This window comes from Anarhichas minor, unplaced genomic scaffold (genome assembly GCF_050575085.1).
Source record: "Anarhichas minor isolate MPS153535 unplaced genomic scaffold, ASM5057508v1 ptg000014l, whole genome shotgun sequence".
In the NCBI taxonomy this organism is placed as follows: domain Eukaryota; kingdom Metazoa; phylum Chordata; class Actinopteri; order Perciformes; family Anarhichadidae; genus Anarhichas; species Anarhichas minor.
This window is the reverse complement of record NW_027466460.1, coordinates 10,206,858-10,230,554: the sequence shown is the minus strand read 5'-3', so window position 1 is coordinate 10,230,554 and position 23,697 is coordinate 10,206,858. Positions and strand designations below refer to the sequence as shown.

Sequence of the window (23,697 nt, the reverse complement as noted above, 5' to 3'; positions counted from 1 at the left end):
TTCCACTCTCCCATCTTTTCCAGTCCCAATCCCTGCTCCACACTCGCCTCCCACCTTTGCCCTTAACAAGGCCTGCCCACCCCCCCAGATCCCTACCCACAAAGCATGCATTACTTCATTCATGACTTCCTGATCCTCAAAACAAGTCTGTAGGGCGAGGCTGCGCTGAGCAGTATCCTGTCAATAATGAAAAAATTGGCTAATCAAAGATATATCAGCACCTGTTGGCAACAGGTTTCAGTTCATGATGTAACCGAAGTGCTTGAAATAGTTCTCAACACTTTGTTTGCACCAAAAAAGGAGCCCCCCCCCCCCAAAAAAAGTGTAGAGCGGTGCCATCTAGCATTCGTTTTCATAGTAGGTCTTGTGCTCTCTGGAGTGAGAGATGAAAAAAAAATAAAAAAAGCCTTCCTCCCACATCACTTCACCTCGTCTGGTGCTAATGCGGTTTTAATGAAAGATTGTGATGTGGCTCTTTTGGCAGAATCAGTAATGTGATTACGGAGAGAGAGCAGCACTGAGCCAAAGCACACCATGGCAGGCTGCTCTTAAACCTGTCTGCCAATGAAACAAAAGGACCTTCACATGGCTGGGTTCGTGGAAAATATATATATATATATATATATATATATATATATATATATATATATATATATATATATATATATATATAAATCATATTGCTTTATGAGCCAAATGGTCAATTCACCAGAGGAAGTCCAGCTGTGGAAATGACTATGATTGACCTTTCTGCAAAAACTCTGTCCAACTTCAATTTTCCAATGATTGCGGCAATAACAGAACACGCAATAAACACTACGATACGGTAGAAGAAACTCAGAAACGGAGAGCTGACATTTTCCGTACACAAATGAGATATCGATGTGTTCGCTGAGGACAACAGTGAGGGGTGATTGAGAGGTTACAGACAGGACACAGTTCCTGTGAAGGAAACCCTCTGAAACAGAAGCACATGTGCATGCTGCTCCTCTAGTGGGCACTTCCATGTCACGGCTCTCTGGCCCAGGGCCCCGCTGGAAGGTTTCCTCTCCGAACCAAGGTCTTTCCGTAGTGGGACATCCTCCCAGTCACTGACAGGCCGAGAGGGGAATGGGATGTGGAGATCAACAACTGTCTCTGACAGGCCAACCAGCAGATCATTCTGAGGTCAAACGTAAAGTAGTACAGCATTATATACAAAATAAAACAACTAATTTACTGTTAGTTGTAAGCAAGACTAATGCTAGATCAGCACTGCAGAGTGTCAGATCGTATGGTGGTGTGACCATTGTCTACAGAGACGATTACATCGCTTAGCTTCCCCAAATCAGCTACACTTATCAAAAATAACTGTCTGAGCTTCAAAGCATGCAAACCACAAACAAGGCAGGTTCAAAGGAAATGGCCGGGCTTATTCAGTATGATCTCTACGAACCAAACACAGGACGAGGTTATCAGACTCATGTTCCACTAATAAGAGCAAAGCAGGAGGGGAGCTCTGAAAAATGGGATTAATCTATTGATGCAGATATTATTTATGTTGGTTAACTTAGTGTTTCAGTGTTATCATTCAAACACAGACGGCTGACAGCTCAGTTTGGATTTATCAGCCTCACCTTAACTTAACTATCAACGCAGGAAACGCCCTTTGTAAAAAAAGTAGTGTACGGTTTTTACTTCTGGACAACATCGAATGCAGCCAGCTCATGTATTTTTGCTGTGGCAGTTGGATAAGGTTTAAGTTTCTCTACTACTGCTATTTGAGTAAACACCTTCATGATTACAGTTATCAAAGAATGTCAAAAACAGTCATTTGCCATAAGGGAGAAGGGACGGGACACATTTAAAAAAACGGTCTCCACAGGCTGAGCAAAAGAGGATGAGAGCACTGCAATAATGCAAGTACATAAGAACGTGAAGCAGTTCCTTCCTGAATTTTCTACTGACTTTGCAGTACTCCCAATGGGAGTGTACGACCAGGGTTCCTTAATTCTTCTCATATTCTCACAAGCAAGAAGCGAACACCAACCAAATGAGGGTTAACGGCCTTGTTAGGTTATTATGTGATATAGGTCACATGTTTGACACCCTTAAAATCAATATAAAAAAAGTGACTCATAGTTTAGCCACAGTCATTTCGGGCATGAAATACAAGACGTGGCCTGACCTCCTGAAACGGGACACTGTGTGTCAGTTTACACCAACACAGCACAGCATCAATATCAACTCATCGGTGAGCAACGGTGAATACCAGAGTTCACCGTGGCGCTGGCCTGGTAAAAAAGGCCGAAGAAAGTGGCACGTAATCTCCCGACTATAAGTCAGAGCAGTTAAATGAAACACAAGTAAAATAAAAGATGAAAGCCAGGTCAGGATGCTGACCTCCTGAGAGTTTTACACACATTTATAGATCTAAAGTGTAATAAAGTTGTAGTCTTGGGGCAATATTCAGCACGATGGGAGAGGTAGGAGAACGACAAGCGAACAGGTACAATAGACTACAAGTATGCCAATAACAGCTCAGCACATCGGTAATGTACGATACATTACTGTGTAGCAGAGGGAGCTGCAGCACCGGCATTAGGCCGTGCTGGGCTCCTCTCATGTTAGCTGCTGTAAGAGAGAGACTGAACCTATAAAAGAGGTGACTGAGGACAGACGTCTCTTGTGACATGTGTATGCCTGCTGTCAACAGTGCAGAAGTTCATTTGACACACACGTGAGGAACATAAATACCACTTCTGCTTCATTTGAACACCACAACACACCGAAACATTGCAGCTAAAAAAGGTGAATCCAATGCTGACCTTTTGACACTTCATGATGAAGCTGCAGCATAAAACGGCCTACGGCGGAGGATTACTGTTGAAATCACCATCACAGTATAAAAACCTGATGTTTCAGGTGTGCTGCAGTTGTGCAGGACATCAAACTCTTTAAATTAGTAATTTAAAATGAAAATATTTTGAACTACCATTTGCACAAAGTCCTTCATTTGGAAAACACAATCTTGTTCAGTGATAACAGGATATGATTATTTCGTCATGGCATATTAAATGACAAAAGGAGAAAGTCTGAAGAGGTTAACGTTATTGTTCATAGTCAAAGCGACGCATCTGTGGCCTGGACCTTGATGTAGACCACATGCCCAAAGTTCTTTAGACCACAAATAAGTCTATATGGAGATTTTAGAGTCGAAAAACATGTTGCAAGCAGTAAGCAATGTTAGCAATGCTGCTGGAACATGCCTAAAGCCCATCTGTCAACACTAAAGCAGACTACATGACAAAGGAAAAAGAATATCGGTGTCACTGTGACTGCCTAAATATTCTTCGACTATAAGTTCTGCCATACAATGTCTTAGCAACTCAAGATGTTTCACTGCATTTTGATTTAATACAACTATAAAACATGACACAAAGATGGTCCAACAAGACAGTTTTGACAGCAGAGCAGCCCTATTTCTGATGACGATGTGTTGAACACTGGCTGTAAGCACTGTGGGCACAAACAAGCCCAGCCCACAAGACTAGAGTTCAAACAGATAACAATCTAATCATTTAACCCTGCAGAGGTATGTGACTGAGAGCAAATATAGCACGGGGCTGTTAAAGGAACTCGGGGGCCTTTTGCTTCAGGCTTACAAGTGAATAATTGTCCTCATAAAACACAAGAAAGGAATGTTGGAACAGAAAATAAAGACTTGTGGTCTTGCTTTCATGACGATTAGTTCATCTATTCTGTAACAAGTAGTTTCATGACATCACCAAATGGAAAAAAGACAATCATTGGCAAACTGAGGAAGAAGTCGTTACAACATAATACTATGGGACACAAGGAAGACCCCTTTCCCAAGGCAAGGGCAATTGTGACTGAACACAGACTTTTCTCAGAGTTTAAAAACCTTTAAAACCGACTCACGCTTCGTTGCATTGATGAGGTTCTTCCCATCTTTGTACAGTTCTTTGATGAATCTGTTAGTTTTGTCCAGCTCCGCTTCGTGTGCCTTGATTTTCTCCCTGAAGCTGGGGCTGTCCAGATAGCATTCACTGAACTCCAGCGGGTGTAGTCCCATGTCTGTGACAGATCGATAGCTTCGCTTTCAAGAAACGGGGGAAAACTGGTCAAAATGACGCTTACTTTTAAGCTAAAAACTAAACTAAACCGTTACTATAAAATTGCCGCTCTTTTCGCGGGCGGTTTCAAGTCTAACAGAGAAAACAGCTCCGTTGAATAGCAGCAGCTAACAGTGGTTAGCATGTTAACTTCTGACACAGGGTGTTGCTCCACAGTTGTCAAATAACGAAAAGAGTAGCTGGCAGGTCATAACAAGGTGATAGCAATACACTGACGGGCGAAGTGTTCATCGGAAGTCGCTTCACAAGAGTTGTCAGACAGTCATAATTAGCTGTATCCAATTTTTTTCCCTCCCTCCATCAAACGCACTCCACCTAGTAAAGTGACAGATTGAGACACACTCTGCTGACATCTGAGTGCATGGAGCAAAACTTTTGTCAAAGACGGTGTAGCTTACGCGGGATGGTGTAGTCGTATCTACTTCCGCCTTCGCTTTGCTGCCCTGTGAGCACTGACGAGGGTTATTTGCAGGGCGAATGGTGTCAGCCGTGGTGGAAGAAGTATTTGGATCTTTTTCTAAGTTAAAAGTAACAATAACAGACTGATTAAAACTTAGTATCGTCCTACATTTAAAATATGATTCAAGTAAAGGTAAAGCGGTTGGTAGATTTGTAGAATAATGTAACATAAGCATATGTAGGCTACTGTAGATGCAAAAACCCATAACGTCTACTTTTTTTGCATCTACAGGTCGATCCTATAACAGGTCGATCCTTATTAATGATGCATAGTGATTAACATAAGTACCGTTAGTCGAAGTAGTGCAATTTAGTAAGTACAATATTTCCTTCTGAACTGTGGTAAAGTGGAAATATAAAGTGGCAGAAATAAAAAAAGACTCTTTGGGTTATACCCAAATGGGACGCCTTAACCACGGCCCTGGGGACTGCTAAGCAAAGGCGCAAGGCAAGGGAAAGAGAACAGAGAAGGAGAGGCTCTCCAGTAATTACAATTGATCGCTCAGATGCAGCATAGTACCAAGCCTATATGGATCCTTCAGTGCATACAGTGGCTCGATGCAAGGTCAACAAACAAGGTAAACTAAGAACTCCCGAAGCCAACTCAAAACCAATCACAGGGGACCTTAAAGTGTTGCATAATATTAAACTACAAGTCAGTCGGATCAGGTTAGGTAAAGTTAGAAAGATATTGACAGAGGTATCGTTTGTATTTTAGCAACGTTTCGTTAACGATTTATTGAACAAATCCGAAATCCGAATCTGTCAATATCTTTCTAACTTTACCTAAGTGTCGGATCATCACAAACAGTGGATATGACAACAAAGCTGTACACCTTAATGCAGGATACAGTCTAAAGAAATGCCAATGATCATTTTGGAGTGGACAAGTGTGAGCAAATAATTAGGCTAGAATGCAACATACAAGGTATACAAAAAGGGCACGAGCACATGGAAGAATTTGTATTCACACACTCATTTTAAGAACGCTTCCGTCATGTTCTACTTAAAGTGTTTTCACGGGTGGGAACTATGCTAATGTTTTGTACTCTTTGATTGTGCTTGAATATTCGTCTATCATTGGTTCCATCAGAGGCAAATCCGAGGCGGGAGTCTTTACTGTGGCGTAATTTGTCAATAAAAACGGATTATTATTATTCGCCCTGTTATCTACAGTTGATAGCATGGTTAATATGGTCGGTTTGTAACTTCAAATATATAACACTTCATTACAATTACACGCGGAACCTTGTCTCGTCTCATGTTTCTGACCGAGTTGTTTAGCTCGCGGACACGTTCCTTGTTTAACGGTAGCAGAAATGTGATTTACACTTTAAATCAGCATCTGGCCGTTGTAACGTGGATATTAACAGGTAGTCATTTGTATGACATGCGGTTAACCTCTCGTAGCCACAATCAGAACATATTGTTATCATGTGAGCTAGCATTAGGCTGCTAACAGAGGAAGGATTGCTTAGAACGATGCTAACGACTTTATTGGACAAAACCGGAATGTTAACGTAAATTAGCACCTTAAATAAACAGCAGCGATCTTTTCCGTGCATCTCCCTCCATCCCATAACTTACCACAGCCTGCGATCTAAAACAGCATACAGTAAGTCAACATACATTAGTAATACAGTAATGCCTGTAAAATACTTAGCATTTTGTTTGAGGTGCGTTACATTTGTTAATAGTTCCTATTCATGTTGCAGTTATTATTATGATGATTATTACAATAACACCACCACATGTTGATATGTATGGCAGCCCATTTCCAGGAAAATGGAAAAATAGATTAATATTTTGGAACGACAAAAATAGAATAGCATGCAAGTCAAACTATGAGATCTCCTGAGTCAAAATTATGAATTAATTAGTTAAAGATTTTGACTTCATTTTGACTCTTTTTCATGTTTTTGTCTCTTCCTGTCCATGGTCTATGGGTCATACAGTACAGTCGATCCTTATTGTCTTAGTAAAAGTGGCATTAATCTGTATATCATATTATCAGACTTTATAATTTTCTAATAGACTCTCCACTCTCTTTTTTTGCTCAAGGGATGCCTAATACCAGTGCAAGGCCGAAGCATGGCAGGAGGACACGAAGGCGACGCAGAGAGGACCCTGCTAGGAACGAGCTGGTCTCTAGTTCCCTAGAAAGTGCCCAGCAGTGCCTTTTCAACCAAGACTACGGAACGGCGTTTGTGCACTACCTTCTGGTCCTCAACCTCGCGCCGATGTTTAAGGACTTTGCAAGGGTAATGACTGTTTACACCGATAACCTGCCAATATAATCACTGCCACACACTGTGCACACATCATGACCACAATCACACACACGCTGCAGTCTGTTTTTATTGATGCAGAATCAAAAGATTTTTTGTGACATCTCCTTTTTTTAGGAGTCTTTCAGGTTCACTCTCTTCAAGTGGACAGAAGAGCTGGACTCTGTGGGCCGCATTCAAGACCTCTTTGACTGTTATGAACAAGCACTGGAACTGTTCCCTGCTGATGAGGTTATCCTCAACAGCATGGGTGAACACTTGTTCAGGTATTTTCCTCATCAAATAACAGAGCATAATTTAGCTTTATACTGTTTCGGTGAATTATCTGCTCATACAGTTTTTCCCCCCCCCTTTCTTATCCAGAATGGGCTTCAGAGACGAAGCCGCAGGTCATTTCCATAAAGCCTTGAAGCTGAGACCAGACTATCCAGAAGCCCGGGAGAACTTCTACCGCGTGGCCAACTGGCTGGTGGAGCGTTGGCATTTCTTAATGCTCAACGACCACGGGAGGAACCGCAAGTACCAGCAAGCCATCCAGAAGGCTGTTCAGAGCGGCTGCAACACTGTACTTGACATAGGTACAGGCACTGGGATCCTCGGGTGAGATATTTTCCATGAGAGTTTGGAAACTTTTTTTATTCTTTAAGTCATGGAGTGTACTTTATGTGTTGGTTGGAACTCCTTATCAACCCAAACCCGTACTTATTATTTTGGCTACAGCTATAATAGGACCTGTGATTCAATGCGTCAGTATTATTGTTCTGATTTCCTAATTCTCTCTGGGAAGTATGTGTGCGAAGAAGGCTGGGGCTGCTGAGGTGTATGCCTGTGAGCTCTCCAAGACCATGTATGAATTAGCTTGTGAGGTGGTGAGCGCTAATGGAATGGACGGCAGCATCAAGATCCTCCACATGAAGTCTCTGGAGATGGAAGTGCCAAAGGACATCCCACACAGGTGCGATTTACAACGATGTATTTTACCAGAACAATACCTTTTTATCTTTTTGTTTGTGCTGTTATAGAAGGCATGCTCAGTAAGAGTAGTACAGTATTTCTCATGTTTTTTCCATTCAATATTGTGTTTTTCTTAGAGTATCCTTGGTGGTGACGGAGACGGTAGATGCAGGGTTGTTTGGAGAGGGTATCATCGAGAGTCTCATTCATGCCTGGCACCACCTCCTGCTACCTCCACGGGTAACTTCAATTATTAAACGCAAACACAGGACAGGAAGCAGAACTTTATTCTGCAGTTTTTCCACAGTGCAATATTAGTGTTTCTATGAGTTTGTGGCATCTAAAATCTATCACCGTTTGCCACTGACGTACAGGGTTGGAAATCCTAAGAAAGTTATTGTACATTTTTTTGGGAATTTACATTAAATCTTAAAAAAAAAGCACACGGAGTTGTAAATAATGATGCCAGATCTGTGACACAGTTGTGGGCTTGCAGGACAGGAAATGATTGAGAACAAAACTAATGATGGCTTTAAAGCTGCAGTTGGCTTTTCATCATATTTGCTCAAACTGTCACCATATCCTGAAAGTGGTGCATGAGATATATAATCTGTGAAAAAATCGTGTTCCTCTGCCTCCCTCTAGTGCTCCTGATGGTATTTGCAAGATTCCACCATTGCCTGAAAAAAACCAACCAATCACTCGCTGCTCGTGAATTCTGATGAAATTATCAAACTCTGGCCGGCGCTTGGTTTTGGGTCATCTTTTTTTTAACATGGCGGCCGGAACACAAACTTTCTCATTTTACAGCAGAAGAGTACACTGATGAGTAATAGGTAATACAGTAACAGAATCCCAGGCTCTGATTGGTTGTTTTCTTTTGGGCACGGTGGAATTTTGCATATGCCAACATAGTATATAGGAGCACCAAAAGGAGGCAAAGGAACCCAATTTTTTCACACATCATCCGTCTCATTATCCACTGTCTGGATATAGTCACTGTCTGAGACAATATCATAACAAGTTATTTTCATAAAAGACAACAACTGCAGCTTTAAGGCACTTCTCGTCAACTCATAACGTAAAAACTAAATCTAAGTTGCCTCTTAAACAACCAGAAAAGTATGAGTTGTGACATTTCACTCAACACATACAGTAGCCATGATAATGGTGAATGTATCCAGTTCACTTTTGATGTTGTGTTTGTGCCATCAAGGGGCGTTAATGTGTAGTTTCACTAAAAGCACTCGTTTGTCATCCTAAAGAGAGGTGAGAATGAGTTCCAGGATCAGTCTGCGACAGGACGGGTCATCCCCGCTGGAGCCACCGTGTTCGGTATGGCTCTTGAGAGCATCGAGATCCGCAGGCATCACAGGTAGGCCCTGGATCCCGTCCGTTGTTTTCCCGCAATGGAACTTCTCAGAGCAGCAGCACAAGGACCTATCATCAGATCGCCATTTGTTTCTCGCGCAGGCTTTGTGTGTCGGAGGTGGGCGGTCTGTCCATAGCTGCAGCCGGCGAGCTCTGTAGCCCAGTGAGCTGCAGCCCTGAGCCGGATGACTCCATGGAGCCTTACACCACCGAGAGACTCAGCAGAGTGCCCGGGGGATATAAAGCTCTCACTGAGCCGTTCACGGCCCTCAACATCGACTTCAACAACGTGCAGGTGAGCCGAAGCAGACGCTGATAGACGATGATGATTGATTCATTCAGCTGCTGTTCATTTAATGTGCTTTTACTTAAATTTTGCATTTGTCTTTGTGTCTGATATGCAGCCATGTGAGAAAATGCAATGTGTGTTTGTTGCCTTGAGTCAAGCAGAATAATGTAACTCTGACAAATATAATTCATTTACCTGACCATATTTCTGTTGGTCCCATGAAACGAACATATTGGCTGCCTCACAGGCTAAAATATTGCACGTCAGTGGCCACTTATTATTTAGCTAAAGGCCTGCAGGGATTGTTGACTGATTTATCAGCTCACAGTGAACACCTGACAGATTGGAGACACCGTGTTTATCTCCCAAACAGCACCTGAATGATCATTGGTTGATATTTGTCCACACACGTCCAGTAGGGACAGAAACAATCTTACCCTGGTGACAGAGCTGTGATAATGTGTCAGTGAGGCAAACTCGGCACTCAACAAAGTAAGTTATTCAGTACTCATGTGCTCATCAGCTTTCAGTTTATCTGTCACAAGAATATGAGAAATAATAAAAGTTTTCCTCTTCCAAATTTGTATTGCAATTTCCCATTCAAGTTGTTTGAAATATTATCTCACAGAGAAAATCCTATTTGCATAACCACCTTCAATCCTCAGGCTTCAAGGGGCTTTTCCCATTCAATATAAGCAGACCGTGACATTTTCTGCAATGGGTATTACCGTTTTTACCCGTTTGTGATTTTGAAATATCTCCAGCTCACTTGCAGAGCGCCACAAAAGAGTGATACATTTACCGTGCATTGGTAGCTGTCGAGACGACGCTTGCTGTATTACGTGCCATGCTGTTGTGAGCTCTTTGTGACAGAGAGGTGTGTTCTTGGTGCTTGCCAGCAGCAAGGCGGGCCACATGTGATATCATATCGGTGTTACAGGCAGGCTGTCACATTTCGAATTTATTTATTCATACATGCCGTGAAATGCATTCGTATGTCTTAAATCTTTTAAGTTTTCTGACTTAACAAGTAAGTTGGCCTTCAAAAGCTGCAAGAGCAGAGGCCAATAACATTCACAACTCCTTTTTCAACATCAAGCCCTCTGCAATCAGATTTTTTAATTTTACACCCATATTGCATATTTGAACACCTATTTTTACAACCAAGCTTGATTTATCGTTTTGATTTTAGCCGATAACCCTGGAACAATTCCATTTTGTTTCGGTGACCTGTAGGAACTGGAGGGGCTGAGCTCCAGGGAGGTTCAGCAGATCCGCCTGCCCGTCACTCAGGAGGGGGAGCTGGACGCTCTGGCTGTGTGGTTCCAGCTCCACCTGGATGAGGAGAGCAGTCTGTCTACTGGACCCCAGGAGGACACCTGCTGGGAGCAGGCCATCTACCCAGTCCACAGCACCGACGGTAAGATCCAACGGACGTACGGGGGAGACGCTGTGGGGGAGGTTTGGCAAGCCACCCAACAATTTCACACAGATGTTTTACTCATTTTAATTGTCAGTTTAATCCGCATTGTCTATCTGTTACAGTGTGTCCAAGGAATTGTCCTTTAAGTGTCGCTACTGGTTTCAAATTGTCATGACTTAACCACATTTAGGTTCAATAAAATGTATTTATTTCTCTGCTCAGCTTGTATTCTCTACTCCGATATATCATGCATTTCCAGGTTACATCAGATGAGGGCAGTGTGTGCTGAAGACTGCATACACTATTTACCATGTTTGTTAAATAATGCCAGGGAAATATTTCTGCTTATAATCATCACCGCTACTTCACTACAGCCTTCCGTTCATTTTGAACCAAGGTGAAAATAGTGAGAATATTTTACTACAACGAGGACGATGATACATAAAGATTTAGCTCCCCGGACGTCTTAAAAACCTCACACTTCATTACGTAACTATCATCACTGAAGTCCACAATATGCCAGTGTAAAAATGAATAGAACAGACAGTGTAGACAGTATAACGAACAATCTAAATTCATATTTGTTAAGCGACAAACTTAAAGAAGAAGCGGAGGGTATTTTTTGCTGTCATCCTCGGCAACTGTGAGCTTAATAGCCGCCGACACGAGGTGACATGTTCCAGTTGGCATTGCAGTACATCATCTCTCAGACAGGGCTCGGCAGCATTTCACTGAGCCGCTAATTGGCGGAGGCAGCGTCGAGGGAGCCGCCACCTTTCCCGGTGATCACCGACATCCGTTTCCCTCGGTCGCGGTGACGTGTGCGCCGTGATCGCCTGTGACACTCTTTAGTGTTCATGAAATTCTTATAGGCAATAAATATGCATTTTTCCCAAATGCCTCTGACGAGCGGCGCGCTGACATGAAGACGTGAGCAGATGTTATTCCTGTAGGAATCCTTTCGGGGCCTCTCCCCCTCTCTGTGTGCACCCGGTCCCCTGCATCTCATTTCTCTGTTGGGCTCCCTCTCCCTTTCTGCATCTCCTGCTTTTTCTTCACTCGCTGTCTCTTTTTTTTTTTTTTTTTAAGTGTTTCAATTGTCATGTCAGTTTTATTTACGCAGCCCAAAATCACAGATTTGCCACAAAGGGCTTTAAAGTCTGTACAGCGTGAGACACCCTCTATCCTTAGACCCCCGTCAGCTTAGCATTTATAAAACCATAAGCATGGCATTATAGATAATAATGTTATTGTGTATGGATCTGCATTTTTTTCCTTTTCTGTTCGTCATTTCAGGTGTTCATACGTTTTTTTACAAGCCCTTTTTTTAAAGGCTTAGAGTGGCATTCCTTAAGATGTTAATCCAGGTTGATTTTGAGTTTATATTTGAGTTAAAACAATGGAATTGGGCTCTGAGTTTAGCAGTCTGGAGTCTTTTTGTTGATACATTTGCTTCAAGTTTTCACAATTATATAATACAGCATTTTTCTCCCGGGAATGACACCTAGTCGGTAATACTGTGAATGTACATAGTAAGTATTGCAATACTTTAATCAGTGGGCTCAATCATCAATCGGCAATAGTGACTTAACAGAATCTTCGAGATTGCCATGTTTTTTTACAATAACATTTTTTATATGTTATTAAGCACAAGTTTAATTTAGGCACGTTCTGATTAAAAAAAATAAATAAATAAATACAATAACACCAGACATCCAATTCCACTTTCAGTACTTGGCAGTTGTCAATTCTTTGCTTTGCTTCAGTACATTTCAGTTGGTCCCAAAACTTAAGTGAGGTTTGCACAGCTCTAGTAGAATCAGGCCCAGTCAGTGTTTCCCTCTTTTGATTCTTTTCAGGTTTTGTCCTGAAACCTCGAGACGAGCTGATCGTTGAAGTCTCCTGCAGAGATGCCTTCCTGAGGCTCTGCAGCGTGGCCGTGCTGAGAGACGGGCATGAAATCCGTCTGGACAAGCGCCCGGATACGCGAGGATCTGGAAACCCCATTTCAAATCAAAACCCAGAGGCCGAGCTGTGCAGTGCGCTAGCAAGTCTCCAGACTGACCAGAAACAAACCAAAGACTTCTGCATGCTGGAATGTGCAGAAATGGCGCTCCTGAACAATGAGGATTACCATCAGAGTTTTTGCAGCGCGCTGGGCAAACTCATCCCCCAGCTGAGGGCCAAATGCCAAAACAAAGAGCGAGGATCCGGTGACTCCACAGACGGTAGTGACCTGCTCTATGTCCTCGACGTGTCGGAGGGCTTCTCTCTGCTCTCCCTCATCGCCGCCAGTCACGGCCACGTCAAAGCGTACAGCTCCGTGGAAAAGAAAAAGCAGCAGGAAGTCGTGAAGAGACTGGCTCGCTCCAATAATGTCCCGGAGCAGCATCTCGAGTTCTGGCTCAACCACACGGAGGACGAGCATGGGATGCTGAAAAGGCCGTCCAGGGAGAAGCTGTGGAGCGCCATCATTCTGGACTGTGTGGAGACGTGTGGTCTCATCAGACAGAAGTTGATGGAGAAGGCTTCACTGGCCAGGTGAGGGGCAGCTGCCAGGGTGGGGCACTCAGAAATGTTCCCTCACCTTTTGTTTATTTAGCTTTTAATATTCTAGTGCTGCATTTTTATGTATTTTAGAGTAAAATGCATTTCTATGTATCTATATTAGGTGTTTGCTGGAGGATGGAGGAAGTATTTTCCCAGCAAAGATTGTGGTGCACGGTATGCTGGTGGAGTCGGACACGTTGCTGCTGGAAAGTGCTGTCCAGGGTCAGGAGCCCACGCTGGGATTCAATATCGCTCCCTTCATCAACCAGTTCACTGTAAGTATACCTACATAAGCTACAGCCAATCACAGGTTAGATTATTTATTGTCATTACTCTAACATGCAAAGATCTTCCAGAGCAACTCGAGGTCACTCGTTTCCGGTGCGGCTGTGGCTCTGAGGCAGAGCGGTCGGAGGATCGTTGAATGTAGTTCTCCGACGCGCTTTGAAAAGGAGGGATGAGCAGAGGAGTATTCAGTAGATGGTCCATCTCAAAGGAAGTGCAGAATAACAAGAACAGGAAGCTGATTATACTAACTTAACTTTGGTTGATTTATGAAGTTAATCATTTTAATCATACTTGGTATTGGTTTAAAAATAATATTGAAATAACTCCATAATAATAAATAGGGAATCTCATTCAGTCTTCATCAAACACTAAATCTTCCTTTCGTACATCTCAGGCCACTAGTATCTTGTATTCTGTCTCATGTTCGTGATGTCGATATTCCCGGTTTTCAGAGACAGTATGCTGTGTTTGTAAGCTCGCATCATTCACATTTAAAGTTATTGCTTGTGAGTTTTGTTAAATATGATGGGTACAGAAAAATGTATGAACATTTGTATGAAAGGTACAAAAAACAGAGACCGGTTGTTTTGTTTGCACCGTGTAGGGTTGTGTTTTGTTGAACAAGGTATTTCACTTGGAATACTAAGGTCCTGGACTTTGTTTTCTGTTGTACACTCCTCTTTGATGTGCGATTCCCAGCTGTGTTCAGAAGCTGCGAAATCTCTTTGAATTTGGTCGGGAAATTATCTTTTTTTTTTTCTCCCCCCCCAGCATCATGTTTGTGCTCTAATTTGGTAGGACCCACGCGGGACGGTCGTTTGTTTTAACAGATGTTGTCTTTGAAGCCCTCAGTGGAGGGCACTCTCTAGCACAACTGTCACACGAGGCACAACACACACAGCTTGGCCCAAGACGTTCCTACCTGAATCCATCAGTATACATTACATCAGGCACATCAAACAGCAGGATCTGAGGTCTCCACAACTGTGACAGGGAGGAGGAAAGATTCTTTTGTTCTGCAGTAAAGGAAACTGTGACACTTTCTGTGCTGCCACTTTGGTTTGTCCCTCAGCGTTTTCAGTCTGCTGCCCCGCAGCCACGGCCTCTTTGTCAAGTTTTGAAGAGTTTGAGGTGAAATGTTATTAATCAGTACATGAGTGATTATCCACTGACACTAGGAATTCAAACCTAACGTGGATAAATGATAGTTTGGGACAAAGACTGCCAGCAACACCTTTGAGACAGCTTTTGCATGATTTTTAATACAATGCTTTTGTAAAAACAAATCTGTATTATGAGCAAAAATAAGCAACCCCATTTCTTTTCTTCAAATTTGTAGATATTTGTAAATCCATTCCCTCTCTTGTGGACAACCTGTGCATCACGAGCACCTGTTTTGTGTTGGATCAGATCCCAGTAGCTCTTCCTCCCAGGTCTTTTATTGCTTTTTCATATCATGTAGTTCCTAATTAATAACGTCACCAGATTTCTTTATCCACTGCAGACAAGTCGCTAACACTGTGTTTATCTTTTTTATGTTCTTAAGGTACCGGTCCATGTGTTTTTGGACTTTTCCACACTGGAGTGCAGACATCTCAGTGAGTTTGTGGAACTCTTTGTTCTTGACCTAATGGAGTCCACCGCAAACTACACCAACAGAGAAGTAAAGGTAAGAGATGCATTGGTGCTGCCAACATGATTGGAATTAATATAGTTGAATAATCCCAAACTACTCTCTGGTGCACAAACATACTGCACCAAAAACCTAGAAGTCATACCTATTAAGACACACTGTGCACATCTCCCTTAGAATACACACTCGTCTCCGCATTTTCATACAGCGATCTAACATGAGGGGCTATGTGAATTGATCCCATTCAAGCTTTTCCCCCTAAACTCATAACATATTTGTCATATATTATTTTTAAACGAACAGAGGCGAAACATGACCTGTGATAACTAGCTGACCGCTCATGTGTACCATACGTATATCTACTTAAGCCATAATCCCCGTTTCCCAGGTCCAGGCTACGTCTGCAGGCAGAATCACTGCAGTTCCCTTCTGGTACCACATCTACCTGGACCAGGAGATCAGCGTCAGCACCCTCAGCCAGAACTCTCACTGGAAGCAGGCGGCTGTTGTGCTGCCGCAGCCTGTGGAGGTACAAGCCGGAGACTGGGTCCGCCTCGCTGTGAAGCTTCACAAGAGCGCCATCTCCATATCAGCCCATATAGAGAACACACCCGGGCCAATGGAACAATGATCTCTTGAATTTCATGCCTCAATCATATAGAGGCTACTGACACGTAGGGGGATGCATTGAATACTCTGCATTCCTTTTCTGGTGCCAAATTAAAGATTGATTTCTCCAGTGTTATTTTTCTGTATTACCAGTCTTCAAAGTTCAATCTCTGGTTTGAGATTTAGTAGAAGCCTGCATGAGCCACACCTTTGTAAGCACCAGTGGGAAGCCGAGTCATCACGATCATAAGGAATTTGTGAAATTGCATCTTCAAGTCATGTTTTAATTTGTAAATTGTGCTATAAGATTATAGGACATTTATACTCTGTACTTATCATTTGTACTTGTAAGTATAAAACATACTTCCATGATTATAGGCGCGGTTGTTTTTGTAAAGATGTTTGTCATTATCAAAAAAAAATAAAAAAAAGTGACATTTTCTAAATAAATGTAAGAAAAAAATTAATCAGATACTGTAGTTAATCAGATTTATTGGGGAGACAGTCAGTGAATGGAATTAAATCAACACGTGGAACCATTTACATCAGCTCTAATGTAATCCTGTCAGTTTTATTTAAAGAAGAAAATCAAATCATGTAAGGCAATGCAACGTTCTCTAGCTAGACATGATAAAGATTATGCTGTTGATTTGATAGATTTACAGGTTGTTTCTACACAAACTGATATCCCACACTGTACATACACATGTCAATAACCCTGCACACATCCATGTAAGTCACAATGACACAAAAGCTCAGAACCTCTATGGAGAACAATACATGGCTTGGTTGCAGTAACTGCTAAATGATTCCAGCTAAAACTGATGTCGAATGTCTCATCAGAATAAAACTGATCCTGATATATAAATTGATGTAGTGGACCGACTAGTTCCACAGCACATAGAACAAGGCATCTGATGACACTAGTCAATGAATGTCTATGAAACACTTTAGAGTGAGCTGAATGCAATAAAGCATTAATACAAATGTATTAGAATATGCTGTTTGTGTACGCTGTTTTAATACTTAGAATGTACTTACAGTAAATGCATTGTATTAATAGTGATGTCACAATGTTCAGATACGTCATTCAGCAGGCATGGCTCTAACATACAACTGAAACTGTTTAATCTCAACTCGTCTCTTTTCACCCCGTCCCTCCGCCTAAGACATCTAATGTGCTTTGATATCGTAGATTTACGATTATTTCAATCGATGCCTTTTGAAATCACTTTAAATTAAGATGTACTGAAGAGAACATTCTTATTTAAAAAGTTGCATATTTGTCTTTGTCATCTAACCGTGGCATCTGAGATCATGATATGACTGAGACGACACAAATGTGTCCATCATTTCCTATTTGGAAAGGATACACACACTTCGGGAGGCGTCTCATCTCAAGATTAGTGTGCCGTTTGGTGTGCCATTTGGGACGCACGTTAAAATTGACGGGAAGTCTTTCCCAACTTCAATGAATTAAAAACCATTCCTCATTGCCTACTGAGCCAAATAGCTCCCTAGTGAAACAAAAACGGCATAAAATACACATCTAGAAGTCACGTAGTGCCATAAGTTCACCGAACATTCTTGGAGCTGTCACTGGCAGAGAGGTCCATCTGGTACACCTGGTTTATTTAATCTTTTAACAATATTGTAATGTCTGAAAAGAAAATGGCAAGGCTGTAATTGGGTCCCGCCCAACCATATCGGGTAGAGTCTGTCGGTGACGTCGGCCTTGACGGTACGCTAGGTGATCACGATGAGATCTGCTTCTTCTGGTTCTTTGGTTTGGTTGGTCCTTTCCTCTTCCGGGGTTTCTTCAAGTCCAGCCTCGTATCCTTCATCCCACGGGGCCGAGCTGAGCCCGGCCGGCGCCGACACAGAGTGCGGTGTGAGGGTTCTGCCCAGGCCTTGGTATTGACCATTGGGTGACACGGGGTTGGACACCGCCTCCGTGATGACATCTTGGGAGCCCGAAGAGAGCAGGCCAGACCGCTCACCATCATCCTGAGCCTCACCGAAGTACTGCTTCTTTGGCCGACCCATAACCGTTCTCCCTGTAAATGAGAACATAAAAAAAAAAAAAAAAGAAGTGTTGAAGTGTACACGCCAGAGAAACAATTCGTGAATGTGCAGGGACTCCAGCAGTCAGGGGGCACCTACCAACATTGCGGACTTGTTCAGAGATGTCTGCTCTGACATCAGAGACGTCCCACATCGCCATGAAAGAGTCGAAGCAAGAACCCTCCTCAGCCTCCTGGATGTAAGGCTTGTAGGTGAAGCTGTAGTGATGGGCAATGGCTGCCAGGAACATCTCCACACAGATGATGAAATCCTGAGGGGAAAACAGGACAGTTTGGATGCGTTTGGATTTCTTTCTGGTTAAAAGTAAAGTGGTGTAAACATTTAGGAGGCCCCATATAGTTATATAATAACTATATTGGTGGTAAGATCGAACTCAGACATTTAAGTTATTCTCACACGTAGTTATTCCCAAACTAGATACGCTTTAGCTTACCTGTAAGCCAGTGGCTACAGCCTCCACACTCTTCCAGTCCCATATACGCTCCTTTGAGATAATGCCCACTTTCACCAGCAAAGCGATGAACACAGCTTGCCTTGAAGAGTTTGCAAAATAACCATTCTCAGTAGCTACAAACGATCAGGTCATGTCGTTAAGTTTGCTTTAACATGCTGAGACTTACCAGAAAGAGACGAACACCACCATTTTGACACACAGGAATTTGCCCACTGGCTTGATTGGACCCAGTTCTTCTCTCAGAGCCCGGTAGAACAGCACCAGGCAGTACATGGCAAACTAGATCGAGAGAAGACAGACAGAGATAAACCTAGTTCAACGTCATTTACATCTATCTTATCTCTTAACATGCTGCATGTATGATACAGCCGTCGCTTGAGGCAAATTACATTTAGACTCAACAAAACAAAAAACAAAGAGCAGTGTTACCAGTTGTGACATATTGTTGAAGATGACCAGGTACGTCCATGCGTTTGTTGAACTGAAATTGCCTTCGTCGTACACTTCACACAGCTGACAGATCCTTGGAAGAAGAACAAAAAAAAAAGGGGGACATCAACACAAATAGTGACCAAAAAGATGTGAATGGTACTTAATAATAATGGTTACTTACAAAGCGATCACTGTTGTGACGGGTCTTACGACTGTGTACTGCAACACTCCCAGTTTGCATCTCAGCAGCAAAACCCTGCAGAGGAAACGTATGATTTGAATTCGATTTACATTAGTTGGACAACATCTAGTTTGCTGGCATCAGTAGAATCTAATGAATTTAAAATCAACCCCGATCCCGAATGGCCATAAGAAATGTGCTGAGTGGATCCTTAATAGAAGTGCAATGACAACATCTTAAGCTTGAAATGTGTAATTTTCCTCAACAACTTTTCGATCATGGTCTAAGACACACATGCAAGATGTAACACTACTGTGAAGTGTTTTAACACGGCAGTATTATCAAATACATGTGGCTGATGCTGCTGACCTTCAGGCAAATGTTAATCAATTTGATCCTCATGTAAAAAAAAAAAGAAGCCTTGGACAAAATGAACTGCACACAGGCCTGCTAACCACTTACAGCAGTTGCATGACTGAGGTTAATTTGAAGCTGATGACAGTCATTGTTTTGTTTACTAAGAACATTTCCTCCTCAAAATTTCAACAAACTCAAGCAACCTCAAGACACAAACATGTCACGTTTTATCTAGAAGTCATTTGTATAGCTGTACACACGGTGTGTTGGCTCACATGCTCTCACATGTATTGTATGTATGACAGTCCTAATTTTAAAAACAATCGGTCCAATTCTAAAGGAAACATACTCTCCCATTGGCCAGGGCGGGCAGCAGCAGAGGGGGGGCAGATGTCTCTGCTGCTCCTGGGACTCCAGCATCGACACCAGGCTGGGGTACTGATTCTCCAGGTAGTTCAGCAAGAAGGTCATGAAGTTGTAGATGACGTAGGCCTCGTAGCACTCTCTGCACGTGTCCACATAGATTGCTATCCTTGGGTATTTTAATGCAATCCACTGTAAGATTTCAAAAGAAGAGAGGGATTACAAAGCAAAGAGGCGTTTTTATTTCAATGTCAGTTATTCTGTAGATGCATATGACATCTAAGCCTGATCACAATGGCTTTGATTAGATAATACACCACTCACACTGTCCAAGCTGTAGATTGGGACCATCCATAATATCCTTAAAAAGAGATATAAAAACACAAACAATTAGAAAGCAGTTTCAGACTAGTGTGAGTGGATGTTGTTGTTGACGTCTTTACCTGATGATGGGTTTCTGAAGCTCTGGCTGAGTGTAGTGAACCAGATGCTGGAGGATGCCCCATAATGATATGGGCATAGTCATGAAGACAAATATCCCAGCGATGAACCATGCTTTATTATGAATGCCGAGCTGTTATTAAACGGAAAGAAACAGTCAGCACTGGCGACATTTTGCTTATACACTAGGAATGTAACTTTTCTACATTTAATATTAAGTCAGGGGTGGAAGCAGTGATCAATTTTTTTACTCAAATTAAATAGCAACACAACTTTGTAAAAATATTTAAAGACTACAATCATAAAGAAAAACGTGTCATTTTAGGGAATACCTGAAATCAGTTCAAATAAAAAGCTGTTTAAAATATTCTAACTGCACTAGCAGATCTCTCAGATTAACTACAGACTCAAATGATTTGATAATAAGATGTTTTGCAGTGAGCAATGAATCATATCTAAACAGTTTCATGTAAACAGTGATTACTGCAGTAAGATAGGCGAAAAAGTTGAATTGGCATAAGAGGAATACAACATAACTCAAGTAAAGTAGGCTACAAGAACCTCACAATTGCAGTACAGTACTCAAAACGTATCAGCATGTATACATCGATTATTAGAACTGACCCCTGACTTCTGCAGCTCCCAGATGCAGAAGGGCAGGACGACTAAAAGCAACGAAATATACAGCACGACGACCAGCGGCCGAATCCATCTTCTCCAGTTCCCACAGGAACAAGGCATCTTGACATGAAAACTGGCCGCAGGTTGCGGTGACAAAACAAATGACCTATAACGCTCGACACGTTGAACGTTAGCTCCGCATTGGTACCCTTCCAACGCCCCACCAAGACAACCAATACAACCCTTCTCTAGTATACAGGAACGTTGACTCTTTCACTAACGTTAAGTCACATTCCCGAGGGCAAGGTCGCTGGAAAATGACCAGCTCATATGACTCGATTTTACCAAGCTAGGTTGCTAACGTTAGCTAGTCAGGTGTTTTGTCTCCCATGTAAACAAACGAGGCAGATGGTCCTGTCTAAACCGTTGCAAGCATCTCAATGTCTGCCGCAACGAAGGAAAACGCTGCTCTGATAAATCAACCGGCTCTTTAGATAATATAACACGTAACAGTATTTTTAGAAGGTTTACGCTGGTAAAAGTTTCCAAATAAAGTAATCGCTGTGGAGTGTGTACTTCCGGGTTTCTTCGTCAGATGTGGTCCCGCCTACAATCTGGAATCGGATTGGTGGAATCGAGGGAACTAGCCAATCGATAAAGAGGGTTTTGTTACACACGTTGTGTGGTTCAGAGCCGTATAATAAGAGTCACGTCATCTCCATTCACTTCGGTTGACCTTTTTTTTTAACAGCAATGGCGGATCATGGAGAATCTTATTAGTAATAATATTTATTATTATATATGGTTAGTTAAACATAAGATTGAGGCCTGTGATTGGTAGAGTTGTGGGTGTGATGGATGAGGATATCCATTTTGGAGTACAAGCTATTATAATTAAGTAAATGTTACACAACGCTACTGTTTACAGGTAAAAATATGATATTTTATCAATTCATCTGTTCAACATGAACATGTAAACAAAAGCGAAACCTAATTCAATCGGATCTGTCTGCAGTCTCTCATCCATCTCTGCTATGTTTGCACAAGCACAGCCAGAAAGCTCGGATAACAGAGGACAGGAGGAATGACATACTATCTGGTGCCTTGTTTTTATTATTATTGATTATTATCATTTATAAACTTCACTCAGGAATGTTATTTATTTGATTGACATTTTAGATTCGTTTTCAGTGATATATATATATATATATATATATATATATATATATATATATATATATATATATATATATATATAAATAACTTCTAATCCTGTTGTGAATTTGGGGTTTTAAAAATTCTATATATGTTTTTAAAAGTAATTATAAAGTCATGAAAAAGAACAGAGTATTGATAAAAGTAGCTCCTTGTAGTAATAAAATCCTAAATATACCTATCCCTACCTGAGGGCCACTGTAGTTCTCTGACACGCTTGGAAAGGGAGGCGTGATGGAAGGGTATGTTATTGCTTGGAATCTGCAACCTCACCACTAGATATCACTACATCGCATACACTGTTTCTTTAAACAAGGGCACTTTAGCCTAAAATACTGTAACAAGGCAGGTAACTCTAGCTGTTACACTTCCTCAAATATTAGGACATTTTACTTAAAAAAAACACAAAATTGATGTAAATCAATTAATTCATTTGATAACTAATAATCACAGTCATGTCACTCTGATTGTACTGATTTCTACCAATATCTATGCATTCAAATTGCCCCCCAAGTACTTCCTGGCTCTATCTGAAGTCTACATGGATCATGTGACGATCAAGCGTTTTGAACTTCCAGTGACGCGACTCTCTCTTTATACAGCTCTGGTGTGGTTGTGCTGCATTCTTATTGGTCAAATGATCTTTGCTTTCGCCAGCAGATGGCAATGTGAATTAACAATTAGCAGGATACCAGATCTAAAGTCCATTGTAGTAGCCTCATAGTGGTCACAGATCCCAGTTAGGCTAATTCAGTTTCTTTGCGAAAATGTGGCACTTTGTTCGGGCTGTTTATGCAATTCGTGGGTTATTTTTCTCCCATTCCCATCAAAATGACCGATCAGAGAGTCCCTGCCTCTTAAACTTCTGATACCTAAATTAATCTGTATACTTTGCAACCACTTGAAATAGTTGGTCAATGTTGATCGATATGGTTTCCATTTTTAAAGTGTCTTGTTTTTATTTAGACTAAAATGAAAGATATCAGACAAATATGAGATGATTAAAAAAATAATTTAATAAAGCTTTCTCTTCCCTCTTGTCCATTTACTTTTGTTCGCACCACGAATAGGCCTATTCAGTATCTGGTAATTAAACTTTCCCCTAGTTGAAACATATGATAAACACAATATGTTAACAACTACATATGACAATGTGTTTGTGCAATACAACCAGTTATACAATACATATAAAGTCAGTAAAACTGCATCCACACAGTCCTTCCCCACAGCAACCATTTTGACTTGTTATAGAAGGAAAAGCACAGGTGTTACTAATAACATTTACAATGGCTTTTTTTCTATTAAAATGTCCCATTAAGCCATGACAGTGTGACAGTGAGTCAACATGCAAAATACCAGGACCCTGAAACCGAAGGAGCTAAATGGAAATCAGCGATCTTTCATTTTATTATTGACATGTCACACTGTCTTCGGAGAGAGAGGCCTGTTAGAGCCAGACAACAAGATTTGTACCGTATCCAGAATCAAGAATAATACAAAATTTAAATGTGTTACATTTATTTTTATCTTTAGAAAAGTATACATCTT

At 41.6% G+C, this 23,697-nt stretch overlaps 3 protein-coding genes across 7 annotated transcripts in view; 1 reads left to right on the top strand and 2 right to left on the bottom strand.

The window, feature by feature from the left end:
• The window catches only part of arhgap10 (Rho GTPase activating protein 10), a 48,323-nt gene extending 43,839 nt beyond the window's left edge, over positions 1 to 4,484 (bottom strand). For all 3 annotated transcript variants that reach the window (XM_076091410.1, XM_076091412.1, XM_076091411.1), the window contains exon 1: positions 3,922 to 4,484. In XM_076091410.1, the coding sequence (XP_075947525.1) occupies positions 3,922 to 4,075 (154 nt within the window). In that variant the 5' untranslated portion in view covers positions 4,076 to 4,484. The remainder of the gene's footprint in view (positions 1 to 3,921) is intronic.
• On the top strand, positions 1,713 to 17,316 carry prmt9 (protein arginine methyltransferase 9). 3 transcript variants are annotated; one of them, XM_076091409.1, is made up of 13 exons: positions 1,713 to 1,898; positions 6,657 to 6,856; positions 7,001 to 7,149; positions 7,247 to 7,483; positions 7,671 to 7,838; positions 7,975 to 8,077; positions 9,103 to 9,212; positions 9,311 to 9,503; positions 10,734 to 10,917; positions 12,780 to 13,461; positions 13,592 to 13,745; positions 15,305 to 15,427; positions 15,780 to 17,315. In XM_076091409.1, exons 2-13 carry the CDS (start codon positions 6,659 to 6,661, stop codon positions 16,020 to 16,022), a joined length of 2,544 nt encoding a protein of 847 aa, XP_075947524.1. In that variant the 5' UTR covers positions 1,713 to 1,898; positions 6,657 to 6,658; the 3' UTR covers positions 16,023 to 17,315. The 3 variants fall into 3 exon arrangements, with proteins under 3 accessions (XP_075947524.1, XP_075947522.1, XP_075947523.1); XM_076091407.1 differs by lacking the exon at positions 1,713 to 1,898 and adding an exon at positions 4,660 to 5,173 and having other exon boundaries at positions 15,780 to 17,316; XM_076091408.1 differs by lacking the exon at positions 1,713 to 1,898 and adding an exon at positions 5,624 to 6,210.
• On the bottom strand, positions 16,476 to 21,521 carry tmem184c (transmembrane protein 184C). Its single transcript, XM_076091413.1, has 10 exons — positions 20,938 to 21,521; positions 20,316 to 20,446; positions 20,197 to 20,233; positions 19,859 to 20,064; positions 19,153 to 19,227; positions 18,969 to 19,062; positions 18,706 to 18,818; positions 18,519 to 18,618; positions 18,164 to 18,335; positions 16,476 to 18,057 (listed from the first exon to the last, which is right to left on the bottom strand). Exons 1-10 carry the CDS (start codon positions 21,052 to 21,054, stop codon positions 17,747 to 17,749), a joined length of 1,356 nt encoding a protein of 451 aa, XP_075947528.1. The 5' UTR covers positions 21,055 to 21,521; the 3' UTR covers positions 16,476 to 17,746.
• Between the last annotated feature and the right edge of the window lie 2,176 nt (positions 21,522 to 23,697).

Coding starts and splice junctions, on each gene's coding strand:
- prmt9 (XM_076091407.1), top strand. CDS start 5,125: ATGGATCCTTCAGTGCATACAGTGGCTCGATGCAAGGTCAACAAACAA. Junction 7,150..7,246: donor ATGGGTGAACACTTGTTCAG/GTATTTTCCTCA, acceptor TTTCTTATCCAG/AATGGGCTTCAGAGACGAAG. Junction 9,504..10,733: donor TCGACTTCAACAACGTGCAG/GTGAGCCGAAGC, acceptor GGTGACCTGTAG/GAACTGGAGGGGCTGAGCTC.
- tmem184c (XM_076091413.1), bottom strand. CDS start 21,054: ATGCCTTGTTCCTGTGGGAACTGGAGAAGATGGATTCGGCCGCTGGTC. Junction 18,819..18,968: donor TCAACAATATGTCACAACTG/GTAACACTGCTC, acceptor CTCTCGATCTAG/TTTGCCATGTACTGCCTGGT. Junction 18,336..18,518: donor CTGTAGCCACTGGCTTACAG/GTAAGCTAAAGC, acceptor TTTTCCCCTCAG/GATTTCATCATCTGTGTGGA.